Below are 13,591 nucleotides of genomic sequence, written 5' to 3' on the forward strand. Positions count from 1 at the left end.
AACCTTGATTCTCACTGGTTTGTTATTTCGTTCTCAAAACAACTGCAGCTAAGCATGAAGATGCTCTTAGCACCGCTCGTCGACGTCGGCATCCCCGCGGAAGCGCCAATAGTCGGGGTTCGAGCAGGCGCGCATCTCGCTGGCACGGCGGGTACAACGCAGCGCCCTACATCAAGCTTGGAGCCGGCTCGCCTCTCGCCGGTGTCGGCATGGCCGCCCGACCGCCAGTCATCAAGCTTGAAGGTGGCATAAAGGTCGGAGCAGGCGCGCACCTCGTCCCAGCAAAACGTACAGTTTAAACTGTCTATTGAGTTGCAATTTGCAATGTCAATATGCATGGTTCACTGTTTTTGCCTACTCGTTCGTCAGTTCAACTGTCATTGGAGATGCATTTTGCAATGTCCATATCGCATGGTTCACTGCTTTTTGCTTGGACGTTACAACTTGCCGATTCGTTGGTCAGTTCAACTGCCATTTGAGTTGCAATTTGCAATGTCCCATCGTTGGCCATTTTACTTAAGTAGCAAGAGTAAAACGTACAGTTAAACTGTCAGTTAAGTTGCAACATGCTGAACTGCCATTTAAGTTGCAATTTGCAATGTCCCATTCGTTGATCAGTTCAGCTGCCAGCGTATCATTTGTACTATTATCAGTACAGGGGAATACAGCATGCAGGTTCTGCATGCCAAAACGAACGCCAGGTTTAGCCTGGCAGTTTCAAACGCATTTCCAACTGTAATACCATACATGTTGCTTCTTCGTTTTCTTTGTTACAGCTAGCAGCACCACAACTGAAAACGTCTCTAACGGCAGCTGAACAACCGTGGAAGCATCCACATCGCCAGCTATTGTCATCTTGGCCCATTGAAATACAATGCTGGGGAGCCTGCTCACCTGAGCGTACGCTGCCAAAGTGATGTCCGGGCCAGGATCTTTGACCGTGCCAGGATCCTGCTCCTCGCCGCGTGGATGGTGTGCTTCGACAAGCTCGACGTCGCCAAGGCCGTCTTGTCGGACAACGGTAGGATGGTTGAGTTCCAGGCCAAGCAGGCACGGCTCTCGCTGCCGCTGGAGCTTCAGATCATAGCAAGTAAACTTCAGGCACTCTCGCTTGGTGTAAGAAAAAAGATCCTATACAAAATAAAGATTAGTTGCAACTTTCTATTTGTTTCTTTACTCGGTGATTGCTGTGTGTAAGTCTGTTAGCTGCTTGATTGAATATAAGAAGTGACGATATGATGGAAGGTTGTATCTTGCTTGTACTACGTCTTTTGCAGAGTGATGTTCTTGCAAGTGTAGTCGTTTTGTAGTTTTTAAACTAGCTAGCTTGGTACATGCATACAGACTACTAGGTGAAATCAATCCAGGTGCATCTGTAGCTGCTTGGGTGCTAGCTGAATCGAGCGTACGCAAATCGCTTCGAAGCAGAGGTTCGTGTGTACGTGCGTCTCGCTAGAAGATTTTCGTCGTCGATCACCGGACGGTCGAATGAAATGTCAAATGAGTGTCAGAACGTCATGGGATAAGGGAAGGGAGCCATCACGTTCAGCACGTCAAAACAAACGCCAGGTAACGGAGGATTCACACGTAGTTTTGACGGTAATTGTTTATGGTCGAATGGTTGCTCAAAGTTGAAGCATATGTCTGGCCGTTTTACACAAGTAGCAAGAGAAATGGCGAATGTTTACTCAGAAACATGCACGGTGCAAGGAAATGGAGGAAGCAGTTTCAGAGAACGCCAGCGAGATATACCAAAACGAACGCCAGCAGAAATGCCAAAACGAACGCCAGCGAGAACTGGAATTACAAACGCAGTTCAAACTGTAATCCCATGCTCATTGCTATGTCACTTTGGTTGCTACAACTAGCTAACGTTTCTAAACGGGAGAGAGCAGCCGTGAAAAGATCCCCATCGCCAGCCATTTCCATCATGGCCACTGAAATGATACGCTCCCTTTATCTAGTGGCAAAGAAAGGGTGCATAGCTAGCCATGGTGGTAGCAAAATCGATGATCTTGATGCCAATACACAAGCTATATCTTTATCTTCATGGCATCCATACTTGAATCCAACACATGGAATACAAGTAGTACCTATGGAATATTCATTCATATAATCTCAATGAAAATATTAGTCCATAGGGGTTGTCATTAATTACCAAAACCACACATAGGGGCAATGTACCCTTACAATATGCATTAACCTTTCAAATGAAAGATCTAGGGATTCATTATTTGTGAAAAAAGCACCAAATCCACGAAATTAATTTGACAATAAGAGGGATAATAGGGACATTACCTCTTGGGCCTAAAGGGGATTGAAATCCACGAAGAAACGCAAAAGATTTGAGGGATTTGATGGGGAACTTAAGTGGGGGAGTGAGCGAGAGACCAGTGGTCGGGGTTGGGAGGTTGAAGATACGATTCGTTTTGATGATAAGGACAGCCGAGATGCGGGCCTGACTGTTATTCCCGTCCAAGGGGCATGGCTCCATCGCTGGCGAAACTACATAGCACGGCGTCGTTCGGTACGGAGCCAAGCTTCCTAGCTGCGGGTTCCACCACAACCGATGGGCGCCACGTCTGCGTTGGCTTGGCGCCGCTGACCGTGGCGTCGTGGTGGCACGGCACCATCCGCGGCGGCGTCGAGCTATTGATTTTGGCTCCGTCTGGTGCGGAGCCAAACAAAAAGGTCAATTTATGAAATCTTTTCTAGGATAGGTTATTTCGTGAGTTGTTACTAGAAATAGGTCAGTTTTGTCAAAATCGACAAGAAATGCGGTCGTCTGCGGCCCTCGCCTGTGTGGTGTTGGCCCAACGCCCGTACAAGCGAGTATATCGGTCCGTGGAAAGCTATCATGGGTTCCCAACGCCGAACTATGTGACCAGATATCTTCCAACGGCAAAGCGTTGCACCCATCGTATGTACCTGCTAGGTTTCCTAGCCTTATTTGCACGTTTTCATGGGGACATGAACCATGGAGAAGACCAGTTCGAAACGCGCTTTAGGCCAAAAACTGGATACTGTTTGGTTGCTCTGAAGAACTTTTTGACCTAGCAGATATGCAAGACTCAATTTGTTTGGTTTCATACAAGCCTAGCTTTAGGCTCACAGCTTGTTCACACGGTGAAGATGGAAGTCAAGTGGAGTCCATAGACGAGAACTCCAACGACGATGACTCCACCAACGAGGAGGTCGCGTCGGGCGAGGGGATGGTCCCCAAGGACTCTTCATGCTGAGCTCGAGCAAATGCTCGCGCCAGATGCGTGTGCGCGCCGCCAAACATCGCAACGACGAGGATGTGAACGACCTCCTCCTCCGCACGAGCCTCATCACCGAGCGGGAGCACAACGCGAAGGCGGAGGAGTGGTGCCAGGAAGTGGAGCTGCAGGCGACGATCTTCGTCAACCTCAGCTCCGACATCGACGGGTGACAATGCCGCGCACGACAATAGGCCGTATTTTGGCATATTAGGGTTTCGTGGCGGCAAATTTGGTAGAACTTAGGGCTGATTTTACTGTGCATCGTTACTGAATGTTTCTATGTATGACCTGAATGTATATTTCTCATGCGAAGTCTTTTAAAAAAAATATTACAGGTTCCTATACGATGTCGAGAGAAGTCCAATTTACCCCCTAAACTCGTCTCAAAGTTCAGATTACAACCCTCAACTTTACTTTGGTTCAATCTTCAACCCTGCATTCTATAAACCGTTCGGAATTGAACCTTCTACCCTTTTTGACAAGTTTTGAACCGAATTTTTCTCCCTACATACTGTGCCAACTCGTCAACATACAACATACACTGTACATGTACTTCCTCTCTCTCCATATCGCATGATCACCTCATGCCTCATCATGATCGTCTTCCTCCCTGGAACGAGGACATGGCGACCTCAGAGGGGTGCCTCCATCGGACAATAACACCCGGCGTTTCCCATCTACATCACCTGTCGTGCCCAGCCTTTCGCCAGCACGGGTTAACCACCACGCAGCGTAGCGAGCTGCCGGGGAGACATTTTTATTCCGGCGTGTGAAGAGTTGAAGATGAAGCATAGACTTGAAGATAAGAGTTAAAGACATAGAATACATGTACACACTATTTTACCAATACAATACATTACGTCACAACAGGGGCGAAGCTCCCAGTAGGGCAAGGTAGAGCAGCCGCCCTACCTTGGTTTTTGGTGAATACACATAGATGCGCGTGTTTTTTCTGAAAACTTTGAGTGCTCATACGTCGAAAACCGACTTCGTACGAGAAAGTTATGCGTGTTTCAGTGAATACTGCGCAAAATCGATTACAAACCAAAAAAACATAGAACAAGTTTGGTATTTGCATCATTCAAGGTTCGCTCAACCTTAGATTTTTTTCGTCCTTCGCTACTGCGTGACAAGAAAAACTGGCTTAAGAACAATGTATGGGTTGAAAGTTACCAAAGTAAAGTTTAGGATTGTAAGGAAAAACTGGCTTAAGAACAATGTAAGGGTTGAAAGTTACCAAAGTAAAGTTTAGGATTGTAAGCTGAACTTTGAGACACGTTTAGGGGTAAATTGGACTTTTCTCTACGATGTCTGTTCTGCTCGACTGAAATTTAAGACTGCAAATCAATTTTGCAATTTTACAATTCAGATTCTGAGTGTTCTAGAGTTGCTGAATTCGTCTGGATCGAGTCACCGCCTGTCATAGAGAGCACCATCCTGCGCGCCAGCAAATCCATCGCCGTTCGTGGCGGGGTCGTGTTCTTGGCTCGGGCCCGGCTGCTCCGGGCCTGGGACCTGTAGATCCGCCTGTTGTCCATCGGCGCCACCCGCGTCCGCGGCCGGCGGCCTGTATGCGTTCTTATGGACCTTGATGCGGGTGAGCACGGTGCCGGGAAGCGGCGGCGACACGATCTCGTACTCGTGCATGACGTACCCGGCGTGTTCGCACTCGCGGTTGGCGACAGAGAAGGCGAGTTCGTGCCTCCTGTGCCTGATGTCCACCTCGCGGCCGCCGGCCGGATGCACGAGGGTGACGGTGTCCTCGTACCCGTTCCCCTTCCGCCGCTGCCACACGCCGCCCCTGACGGTGCGGCTCGACGCGTCCGTGGGCGGGCCGAAGAAGAAGGCGTGGTCGCTGTCCTCGTGGCCGTGCCTCTTGAGGACCTCCCACGGCGGCGCGCTGCAGGGGTCGTCCTCGATGATGGCGTGCGCGTGGGGGTTGTGGAGGCCGAGCGCGCGGGGCAGGAGGTAGTGGGCGACGATGTCGGCGTCCGTGGGGTTGAACACGAACGCCGGCGGCGTGTTGCTGCCGAAACCGAACTTGGAGGCTTCCATCGATCTTCAGATCCCGATGGGTTTGTGCTTTGAGGTGCCCCTGATCTGCCAAACTGTGGATTTATGGGTAGAAGAAGAAGATGGATGGGGAAAGAAATCTCAAAGCGACACGTGGCATATACAAATCTCGTAGCTGACACATTGAACCCTCTATCGATACGTTCACAAAATTGGACGCTGCCACGGTGACTCGACGCGACCACCAACTCGCCACCCCTGCTTCTCTCTCACATCTTCCATCCACGGCCAATTCCCCGGCGGCGCAACCATCAGTTTTGTGTCCACGGGCCGGCGGACCGGGCATCGTCATCGATGTCCTCGCTTGTGGCACAGCCGGCGGTCCAGCCACCATCCTCGGTGCCCCTGCTCACGGCATCGTGTCCCCAGGGGCGGAGCTATATATGCGTTGCATGGTGCACGTGCACCATGGTGAAAAGAAATTTTCAACTGATTGTGTTAAAGAAATGGCAGTGTGCACCAGGTTAGCTCAATATGAGTGCACCAGGGATGATAATTTCACACTGAAATCAAGCTAAACGAGGTCATTTTTTCCTGTTTGTGCACCTAGTCTGTTGTAGTGCACCAGGTTATTTTTTTTCTAGCTCCGCCCCTGCGTGTCCCGTTTGAGTTGGATTGGGACTCTAGTTTGCGGTGCGAGCTTGCGGTCGAGTCGGGGAAACTATATCAACTAGGAGTATTCCCAAAAAAATTGAACAATAAGAAGGGTCTAGAAGACTCTAGTGGAGCTTCATTAAATTGCAAGGAGGCCCTTTACAAATCTCACCCTAAAGAACCTAATATTTGAAGATAAGGCATCCACTTTTACAAAAAACACCCTAGGAAAAAAAGAAAGGAGCAATCAAGTACAGGGGTGCCCCCACCACAAGTCGTCAGCGATCTCCAGGCGTTTCCGCTGAAATCAGAGAGCAGATTGCTCGAAGGCTCTCTCCCAACGAAGAAACCCAGTCGGTGGCCACTTCTAGGATTTTGGGGACGAACCACTTAACTTCCTAGAACCGTCGAGCTCCAACCAAGGATCCAAGAACAAGCCTCCTTGATGGAGGTTGAAGAAGGGTCGCCATATCGGCCAAAGATCACGACGACAGGGCATCGGTTGTCGTGTGTTCCGCTCGAGAAAAAGCTTCGAGACCGCCTGGATCTATCAGCAACTGTCCACGCCCTCTCCCTTCTGTCACCATGTCAGCCAAGAAGAATAGCATGGACCTTGCCTTCAAATCAAATCCGAGCAGCCACACTAACCATGAGCTTATTTAGAGGGTAGACTGCCGAATCCCCACCGCTCATCTTTGGCCCCAACCTCTGAAGCACCACGAGCAGGAAGACCACCGCCGACAGCCGCCAAAACAGCCGCCAAGAGAGAAGAGCATTCCAATTTGGGCTGCAAATCGAAATGTAGGAGCAACGGGCCCGTTGCAAGTTCAGGTAAGTAACCCCCAACGAACACATTCTCGGCCTTCCCTAGAGGCCCACACTGCCTCTCGGTCTCGCTCTCGTCTCCCCCACCTCGTGAGCTCCGCCTCCGCCCCGCTAGCTCGCCAGCAAGCCAATCGGCCCCAGCTACAAAGCTCCGCAGCGGCACTCGCATGCTCCTCCGCCCACCTCGCCTCCCACGCCTCTCTCCTCGCCGCCTCCGCCCGGACTCTCCGATGGCCTCCACGCTCGCCCTGCTCAGGCCGTCCGCGCCGACCCCGCTCGCCGGCGCGGGCGCGCGGAGCCACCTGGCGGCGGCCGCCGTGAGGGTGCCGCTCAGATCTCGGTTCTCTACAAGGGTGTCCCTCGGGTCGGCAGTGGCAGCTGGCGCCGACACGCTCTTCGCCGACTACAAGCCCACCACCGCATTCCTCTTCCCCGGCCAGGTACGTCTCACATACATGAGAAACCAGTCCTGTACCGTAGCTTATTCAAATGTCAATCTTTCTGAAATTGTTCATGCGAGGGTGTTTCAATTTTGAAATTATTAATATCAAGCCAAGCTGAAGGAAGGTAATGGAAATTAGTTGATGCTAAGTTGGTTAGCTGTGCGAATTGGAAAATAAAATAACTTCACTGCTTCCTTCAGTTTTGACGTGGATCGTGTTTTGTCCTGAAGATTTGTGATTACTAGATAATACCCCGCGTTGCCACGGGACTAATGCTGCGAAAAATTTGCTAAAAAATGGCTAGACAAAATGTATGCAAGGTATGAGGAATTGTAATAAATAAGTTCATCGAGGGATCATTCAACACAATGTTTTGCTCTTGAAACTACAATGTAACATTCTATCTAAGTCGGCAAAAACTCATGTTTATCAAGAATATCTATCCTCTTTAAAAGTCTGGGATTATCCCTATGAATCATTCGATTTTCAACACAACATGATTATAACTTGACTAATCCGTCTTCTCAAAATTGAAGTTAGTATGTGCAATCCGCAGAAACAGGTTGGTGGCGTTAGACTGGCCCAGAAAACCAGCTTAATGTTAAAATATTGCAACTGCAAGCCATTGCAAATCGTTGCTCATAGTTCTGTCTCATGTTTCTTCATATATCATTATTATAATACCCCGATTGTGGAGAAAAAATGTCTTTCTACCCGTGGGAAATTCTCCTTTGAGACTATTGATAAGATGTAAGATCATTAGCAACCAGAAAGCACCAGAGCTTTACATGCCCTGCAGTTAAGAGAAATCATTGACCGGAAAGCACCAGAGCAAAAGAACAGTCATGTGGCAATTGCGGCAAGAACATGCACATGCACGCACAAACTCGAACTGAACTCCAAATACTATCAATTGGTAGGCTAAGAAAAATCCAGAGATATTACAAGAAATCTTAACAACAATATACCTGAAGGATGAGTAGCAGAGGCAAGATTGCATTAGTGTCTGAAATACCGTATGATGATAGTGCCTGTGGGTGAGGGAGTAGAGATCCTTTAGCAACTTCCTGGTGTGCATACCATTCGAGAGGTCATGGTGTGCTAGTACTGCTAGCCGGTTACTTGTAGATCGGCCACGCTGTTTTGGCGCTACACAATCATCTTGCTTCCACTGATAGAATATTTTGTAGGACATGGCTGCCCTCCGTATCGTGTAACGCGAATACATGATAGAATAAACGGTGGTGAGAAGGACGGTCAGGTGGAGGAGCAGCAGCTTTCATCCTTTCAGGAGATGCTGGACAAACTGATACAACTTCACAATGCTGCCAGATTCACCCCTTGGCATTCCAGCTGAACCAAAATCATGCGTAAAAGTAGCTCTGCTGTAGTTTCCTGGTAATGCAGACGAATCGCTGAACAAACACAGAGAATTGATGCTATTAAATGTACGGACGCACACAAGCTTCATCCTCATCATGAGAGAGAGATTGCAACAGCGAAACGATCTGAGAATTAGAGCCATGAGTTGTGTGAAGCTGGCAGCCTCTCCTACTTGTTCCACCCATCGAAGTAGAAACACTAGATGCTGGTGGCGACGACTTCTCCTCCGAGACGCCGTCCACTGGTGCTGATGCGGATGTGGCGGCCATCTCCTCCACAGCTTCAGCCATGAAGGTTCTTCAAGGATTCGCTCACAAGCTCTTAACAATTGTTACACGCCATGAGAGCTACATCAGGAGGACGGCAACTTAAATAGATAAAGGGGAAGAAGGGAAAGAGTTGCCAAATTGAAGGTGGAACTGGAATTATCGGGGAACATGAAGAGGCAATGGACGTCATGGATTGTTAGGCGCTGGCCGGGGTGGGGGGTGGGGGGTGGGGGGTGGGGGGGGGGGGGGGGGGTCAATGCCTAGGCGCTCAAAGCGGGAAGCGAGGCGACGCCTTACTCAACAGCACCACGGGCACCAACAAGCTGGTCCCCAATTTCCCTCCCATCCCAGTTTCCCGCTTGACCTGTCCACAGTGATGACTTGGACGCCTCAAAGGTCGAATATGGACGCCTTGGACACGAGCCTAAGGCGAGCACGACGCCTTGCCGTCTCCGGGCACTGTGACGCTTAAACATCGCCTAAGCGACGCCTTAAAAACCATGATATACGTGCATGTCCAAGAAAGGTTCATTGATTAGATGGGCTGGTGCAAAGCCTCGGGGAAATACATCCTGAGCAAAAGTGATGACGTGCATGCATGAGAGAGCAGAGAAATAAGGTAGTGGGTTCTCCTATTTAGATATCGAAGATTAGATTATCACAGGATTTTTTTAAAATTACAATTAGGCATTTCCGGTACAGTCCAATTTTCATGTGCCACGCCCATAATTTGAGTCTAACTACATTTGTTGTGTGTCGACTGCCTTATTTATGTGTGTTTGCTTTCTTCTCCTTTCAGGGTGCTCAGGCTGTAGGAATGGGCAAAGAAGCTATTAATGTTCGAGCAGCTGCGGAACTATTTGATAAGGCGAACGATATACTTGGGTATCTCCAAAAACTCTGATATGATTTACTGGTTTGCGCCCATTAGCGAAGTTGTGCTTTGAAGTTAATGAGTGTTCACAACAGTTCCAAAGGGGAATTAAACAAACGAGTGCTAATGCTAATTTTATTTTATATGTAGCTATGACTTGTTGAATCTTTGCATCGACGGACCAAAAGAAAAGCTCAACTCGACAGTGATTAGTCAGGTTTCTGGATTTCAGACTCTTCGCTCCCAGTGTATTTTATATTATTCCATTTCATATCCATTCAAGTAGTATTCTCTTAGGTGTCTGCCGTCCACTGCTACTTATTGTGATTTATTGAAACATGTTCCTTAGTCATCATTCGGGACTATGTAGCTTCAAACTGTGAATATCTATTAAGTGCTGAATCTGGTTAGTCAATTCCAGTGCTGAATAAGTCTTTGGTGTACCAATCTTTGTCCTTCACAGCTTGCCATGTTGCTAAAATGGCGTCCACAATATTTTTTTGCATTTTTTTCTTAGCTATGTTGCATATAGATTTGAGCACAAAAGGATGATATGGTTCATAAGCAGTTCCAGATCTTGTGAGTTAAGGGTTGCATTCTGATGCTGAACAAAACTATTTTGCAGCCAGCTATATACGTCACCAGCCTTGCAGCTGTAGAGGTGCTACGTGCACGTGAAGAGGGCCAATCAGTAATTGACTCTATCGATGTCACCTGTGGTCTCAGCTTGGGAGAATATACCGCGCTGGCATTTGCTGGTGCTTTTAGGTATTTCTCTTGTTCTGTTAATGGGATCATGCATTTCTTGTTTTAAGTATAAGCATGTGAGTTCTTGATCATAATGAAGCTATCAAATACTATGTTAAATTTAATCTTGCCAAACACAATCTTCAATCAGCTATACCTGCAACAAGATGGTCAAATTAATGGCCCCAAAGCTTTCTGCTTTTTCAGTCTGTTAAGTATGTATGCTTAAACAGTTATCAACATGCAGTTTTGAGGATGGCCTGAAGCTTGTCAAGCTTAGAGGAGAAGCCATGCAGGTTAGCGGCAGATAAGATATTTGTACTTTGATTTTTTGACTTTCCATATTTATTCTTAATGTCCATTGTCTGTGTAGGATGCTTCAGATGCTGCCAATAGTGCGATGGTCAGTGTGATTGGCCTAGATTCAGAAAAGGTGCAACAGTTATGCGATGCTGCAAATGAGGACGTGGATGAAAAGGAAAAAGTTCAAATAGCAAATTTTCTGTGTCCTGTAAGTCTTTTATGACTGCTGCTATTATTTCCTTACTGGGGCTTCCTGAGGTTTCAACATGGTCAAACTTTATTCCAGGGTAACTATGCTGTTTCTGGTGGTGTGAAAGGTATCGAAGCAGTTGAAGCCAAAGCAAAATCTTTTAAGGCCAGAATGACGGTTAGTGTTCCCATGCATCTATTTTCGCACTATGGCTCATGTATGTAAAATTTTGTTAACACGTACTATGGACTGGTTATTGCTGTTTATAGTGGTATGAAAACTGAAACTTCGTAAGGTCGTTTTACTGCATAGCGTTCCCTTGTTCAAAATCATAAGCTGTTTCGTACATACACATTGTCGCACAACTTTGACCGTAGATTTTCATGGCAATGTGTTTGCTATATACCATGTAGATAATAAATAGTACTATTACAAGAGTACTTTTTTTGCAAATAATATTACAAAAGTACAGTTGATGAAAATCTGATGGCACCATTTTCCTGTGTTCATTCCAAATAGATTGTCTGTATTGGTGGTAAGGCTAAAAAAAAAAATCATTGCCTGTATTGGTGGATAAGACACAGAATGTGTCTTATCTTGGGTGCTTTGGAGAAGTGTTTGTCCTGATGCTGTCTTATCAAGAGGCTTGATAGAAAATCATTTTCTTTTTTGCATAGTCATCAACGATTTATATATAAAGTTGACCATTATCTTACCAGGTTCGCCTAGCTGTTGCTGGTGCTTTCCATACAAGCTTCATGCAACCTGCTGTCTCAAGATTGGAATCTGCGTTGGCTGCTACAGAGATCAGATCACCGAGAATCCCAGTAATCTCCAATGTTGATGCGCAGCCCCACTCAGATCCTGACACAATCAAGAAGATTTTGGCACAACAGGTATAGACTAAACTTGAATTCGCGTCGCAACCTTATTAAAATGATGCACATGTGACTGACATACTGGAGAAACAGGTAACTTCTCCCGTGCAATGGGAGACTACTGTGACGACTCTTTTGGGTAAAGGCCTTGAGAAGAGCTATGAACTCGGACCTGGAAAGGTAAAAGGTTTATTCATAATTTTTGACTCACTTATCTTTAGAAGGGATAACTATTCTTCACAGAGGTCATGATGATGTATGTATCTTGCTCGTCTGGCACAAACCAGGTTATAGCAGGGATCATTAAAAGGATCAACAAAGGTGCCAGCGTAGAGAACATTGGCGCTTGATATGTAACGCCAATGCTATAGGGGCAAATAAGGCTGCTCAAATTTAAGCAGCACTCTGAAGGTACCAAATTTGGGACCACCAGAGGCGTTGTGGGAATTTCCTGTCAATTTGCGAGGAGCATATACGAGTGCTGTACAATGAATTTCATCGCCTAGAAGCTAGATTTCTTTGGTGGGTTGGTTTGCCCTCTAAATTGTGAGGATCAGTAACTTGATATTGTAGAAGTTTCGGTGCCTAGAGTTTTGAGTTATGTCAGCAATTTACTACCTAATATCCTCATGATTCACTTTTTAACCTATCGTGGTGTACAGTTCTAAGTTTGAGTTTCCTAGTAATTTACTACTTAATACCCTCTTGATTCAGGGTTTGATGCCTTATATTGTTTAAACTACTTTTTTGAGAATCCACAGCTTTTTTTTACTTGTATTCACAATATACCAGTCTTTGAATATTACAGTGTGGTGACCCTGCATACCACTGCATGTTGTAGTATGCCAGTCGTTGATATAACATTCACGAAGTACCAATCCGCAAATATTACATCTCTCAGAGTAGTACAACAGAACATAGCAGGTCCATAACTCATTCATTTATTATTACAAGCAACATATACATGTCATCTCGGAGTTCCTCTTGGGTCCTAAAAGGCCTACTCCTGGGTTCGAGGTGAATCCGACTCAACTTACAATATAGAAGTCTTACTAGGTTATACATTTATTCTCAACTAGCAGTGAAGTGCTAAGTGTTCGCACTGCTCGGATACTACTACTACTTGGTAGGTCTATGCTTGTTCTCCTCCGGAACCCTCCTGATTCCGTAGACGATGAGGTAGTCAACTCCTTCTATACCTCCGGAGAGGTCTGGTTCTTCATAGCAGATATCTTCTGCTCCTTTGGGGTCGTCGTTGCCCTCCTCAAGTCGATTCAGACAATCTAAGCAGGGGATTTAATAGTGGTATGAGTACGAGCGTACTCAACAAGTTCATTATAGAAAAGAGGTGTTTAATGTACTAGCTACGATATTAGACCAGAAAGTCTAATACCACTGCAGGTTTTGATAATCATTTCTTCAAGAGGTTGCTTTTATTCAGAAGAACTATGTCCGTCAGCCTTCACCGGTTTACTAGAACTTCATGGAGTTCCTTTCCGGCAGCGTTCGCTGTTCCAAATCCCGGAACAGGGAGTGATAGGTCACGATTCATTACAGTCTGCAGAGGTGTGTTGCTTTACCCATAAGAGATCTTAACCTTGGTGCTAACCGGGCAGCTTTCCCGTCCACACTTCCTTCGGTGTGAGGCGGGGTATAAGGTCATACAATTATATTCCTCCGCTACCTCATACACCCACCCTTTGCTGCAAACTCTGACCATGGGTCCTCGCCGGTATACTTATACCAATT

The 13,591-nt window shown here is 46.7% G+C and overlaps 2 protein-coding genes across 2 annotated transcripts; one reads left to right on the forward strand and one right to left on the reverse strand.

Moving 5' to 3' along the window:
• Positions 1–4,673: 4,673 nt before the first annotated feature.
• LOC127347713 (NAC domain-containing protein 4-like) lies at positions 4,674–5,318 on the reverse strand. The gene has a single exon (XM_051373876.1). It carries the CDS (start codon positions 5,316–5,318, stop codon positions 4,674–4,676), a length of 645 nt encoding a protein of 214 aa, XP_051229836.1.
• A 1,503-nt stretch (positions 5,319–6,821) lies between these two features.
• LOC127295759 (uncharacterized) lies at positions 6,822–12,489 on the forward strand. The gene is made up of 10 exons (XM_051325752.2): positions 6,822–7,195; positions 9,650–9,735; positions 9,875–9,941; positions 10,350–10,492; positions 10,719–10,767; positions 10,845–10,982; positions 11,061–11,141; positions 11,684–11,860; positions 11,936–12,022; positions 12,130–12,489. The coding sequence occupies exons 1-10, from the start codon at positions 6,923–6,925 to the stop codon at positions 12,190–12,192; spliced, it is 1,164 nt and encodes a 387-aa protein (XP_051181712.1). The 5' UTR covers positions 6,822–6,922; the 3' UTR covers positions 12,193–12,489.
• The last annotated feature ends 1,102 nt before the right edge of the window (positions 12,490–13,591 follow it).

The sequence above is a fragment of the Lolium perenne genome, chromosome 4, assembly GCF_019359855.2.
Source record: "Lolium perenne isolate Kyuss_39 chromosome 4, Kyuss_2.0, whole genome shotgun sequence".
NCBI lineage: Eukaryota > Viridiplantae > Streptophyta > Magnoliopsida > Poales > Poaceae > Lolium > Lolium perenne.

Excerpts from the sequence above, each read along its gene's own strand:
- LOC127295759 (XM_051325752.2), top strand. The coding sequence starts at position 6,923 with ATGCTCCTCCGCCCACCTCGCCTCCCACGCCTCTCTCCTCGCCGCCTC. Across the intron at positions 10,768-10,844 it reads TTAGAGGAGAAGCCATGCAG|GATGCTTCAGATGCTGCCAA; the intron begins GTTAGCGGCAGA and ends TTGTCTGTGTAG. Across the intron at positions 12,023-12,129 it reads ATGAACTCGGACCTGGAAAG|GTTATAGCAGGGATCATTAA; the intron begins GTAAAAGGTTTA and ends GGCACAAACCAG.
- LOC127347713 (XM_051373876.1), bottom strand. The coding sequence starts at position 5,318 with ATGGAAGCCTCCAAGTTCGGTTTCGGCAGCAACACGCCGCCGGCGTTC.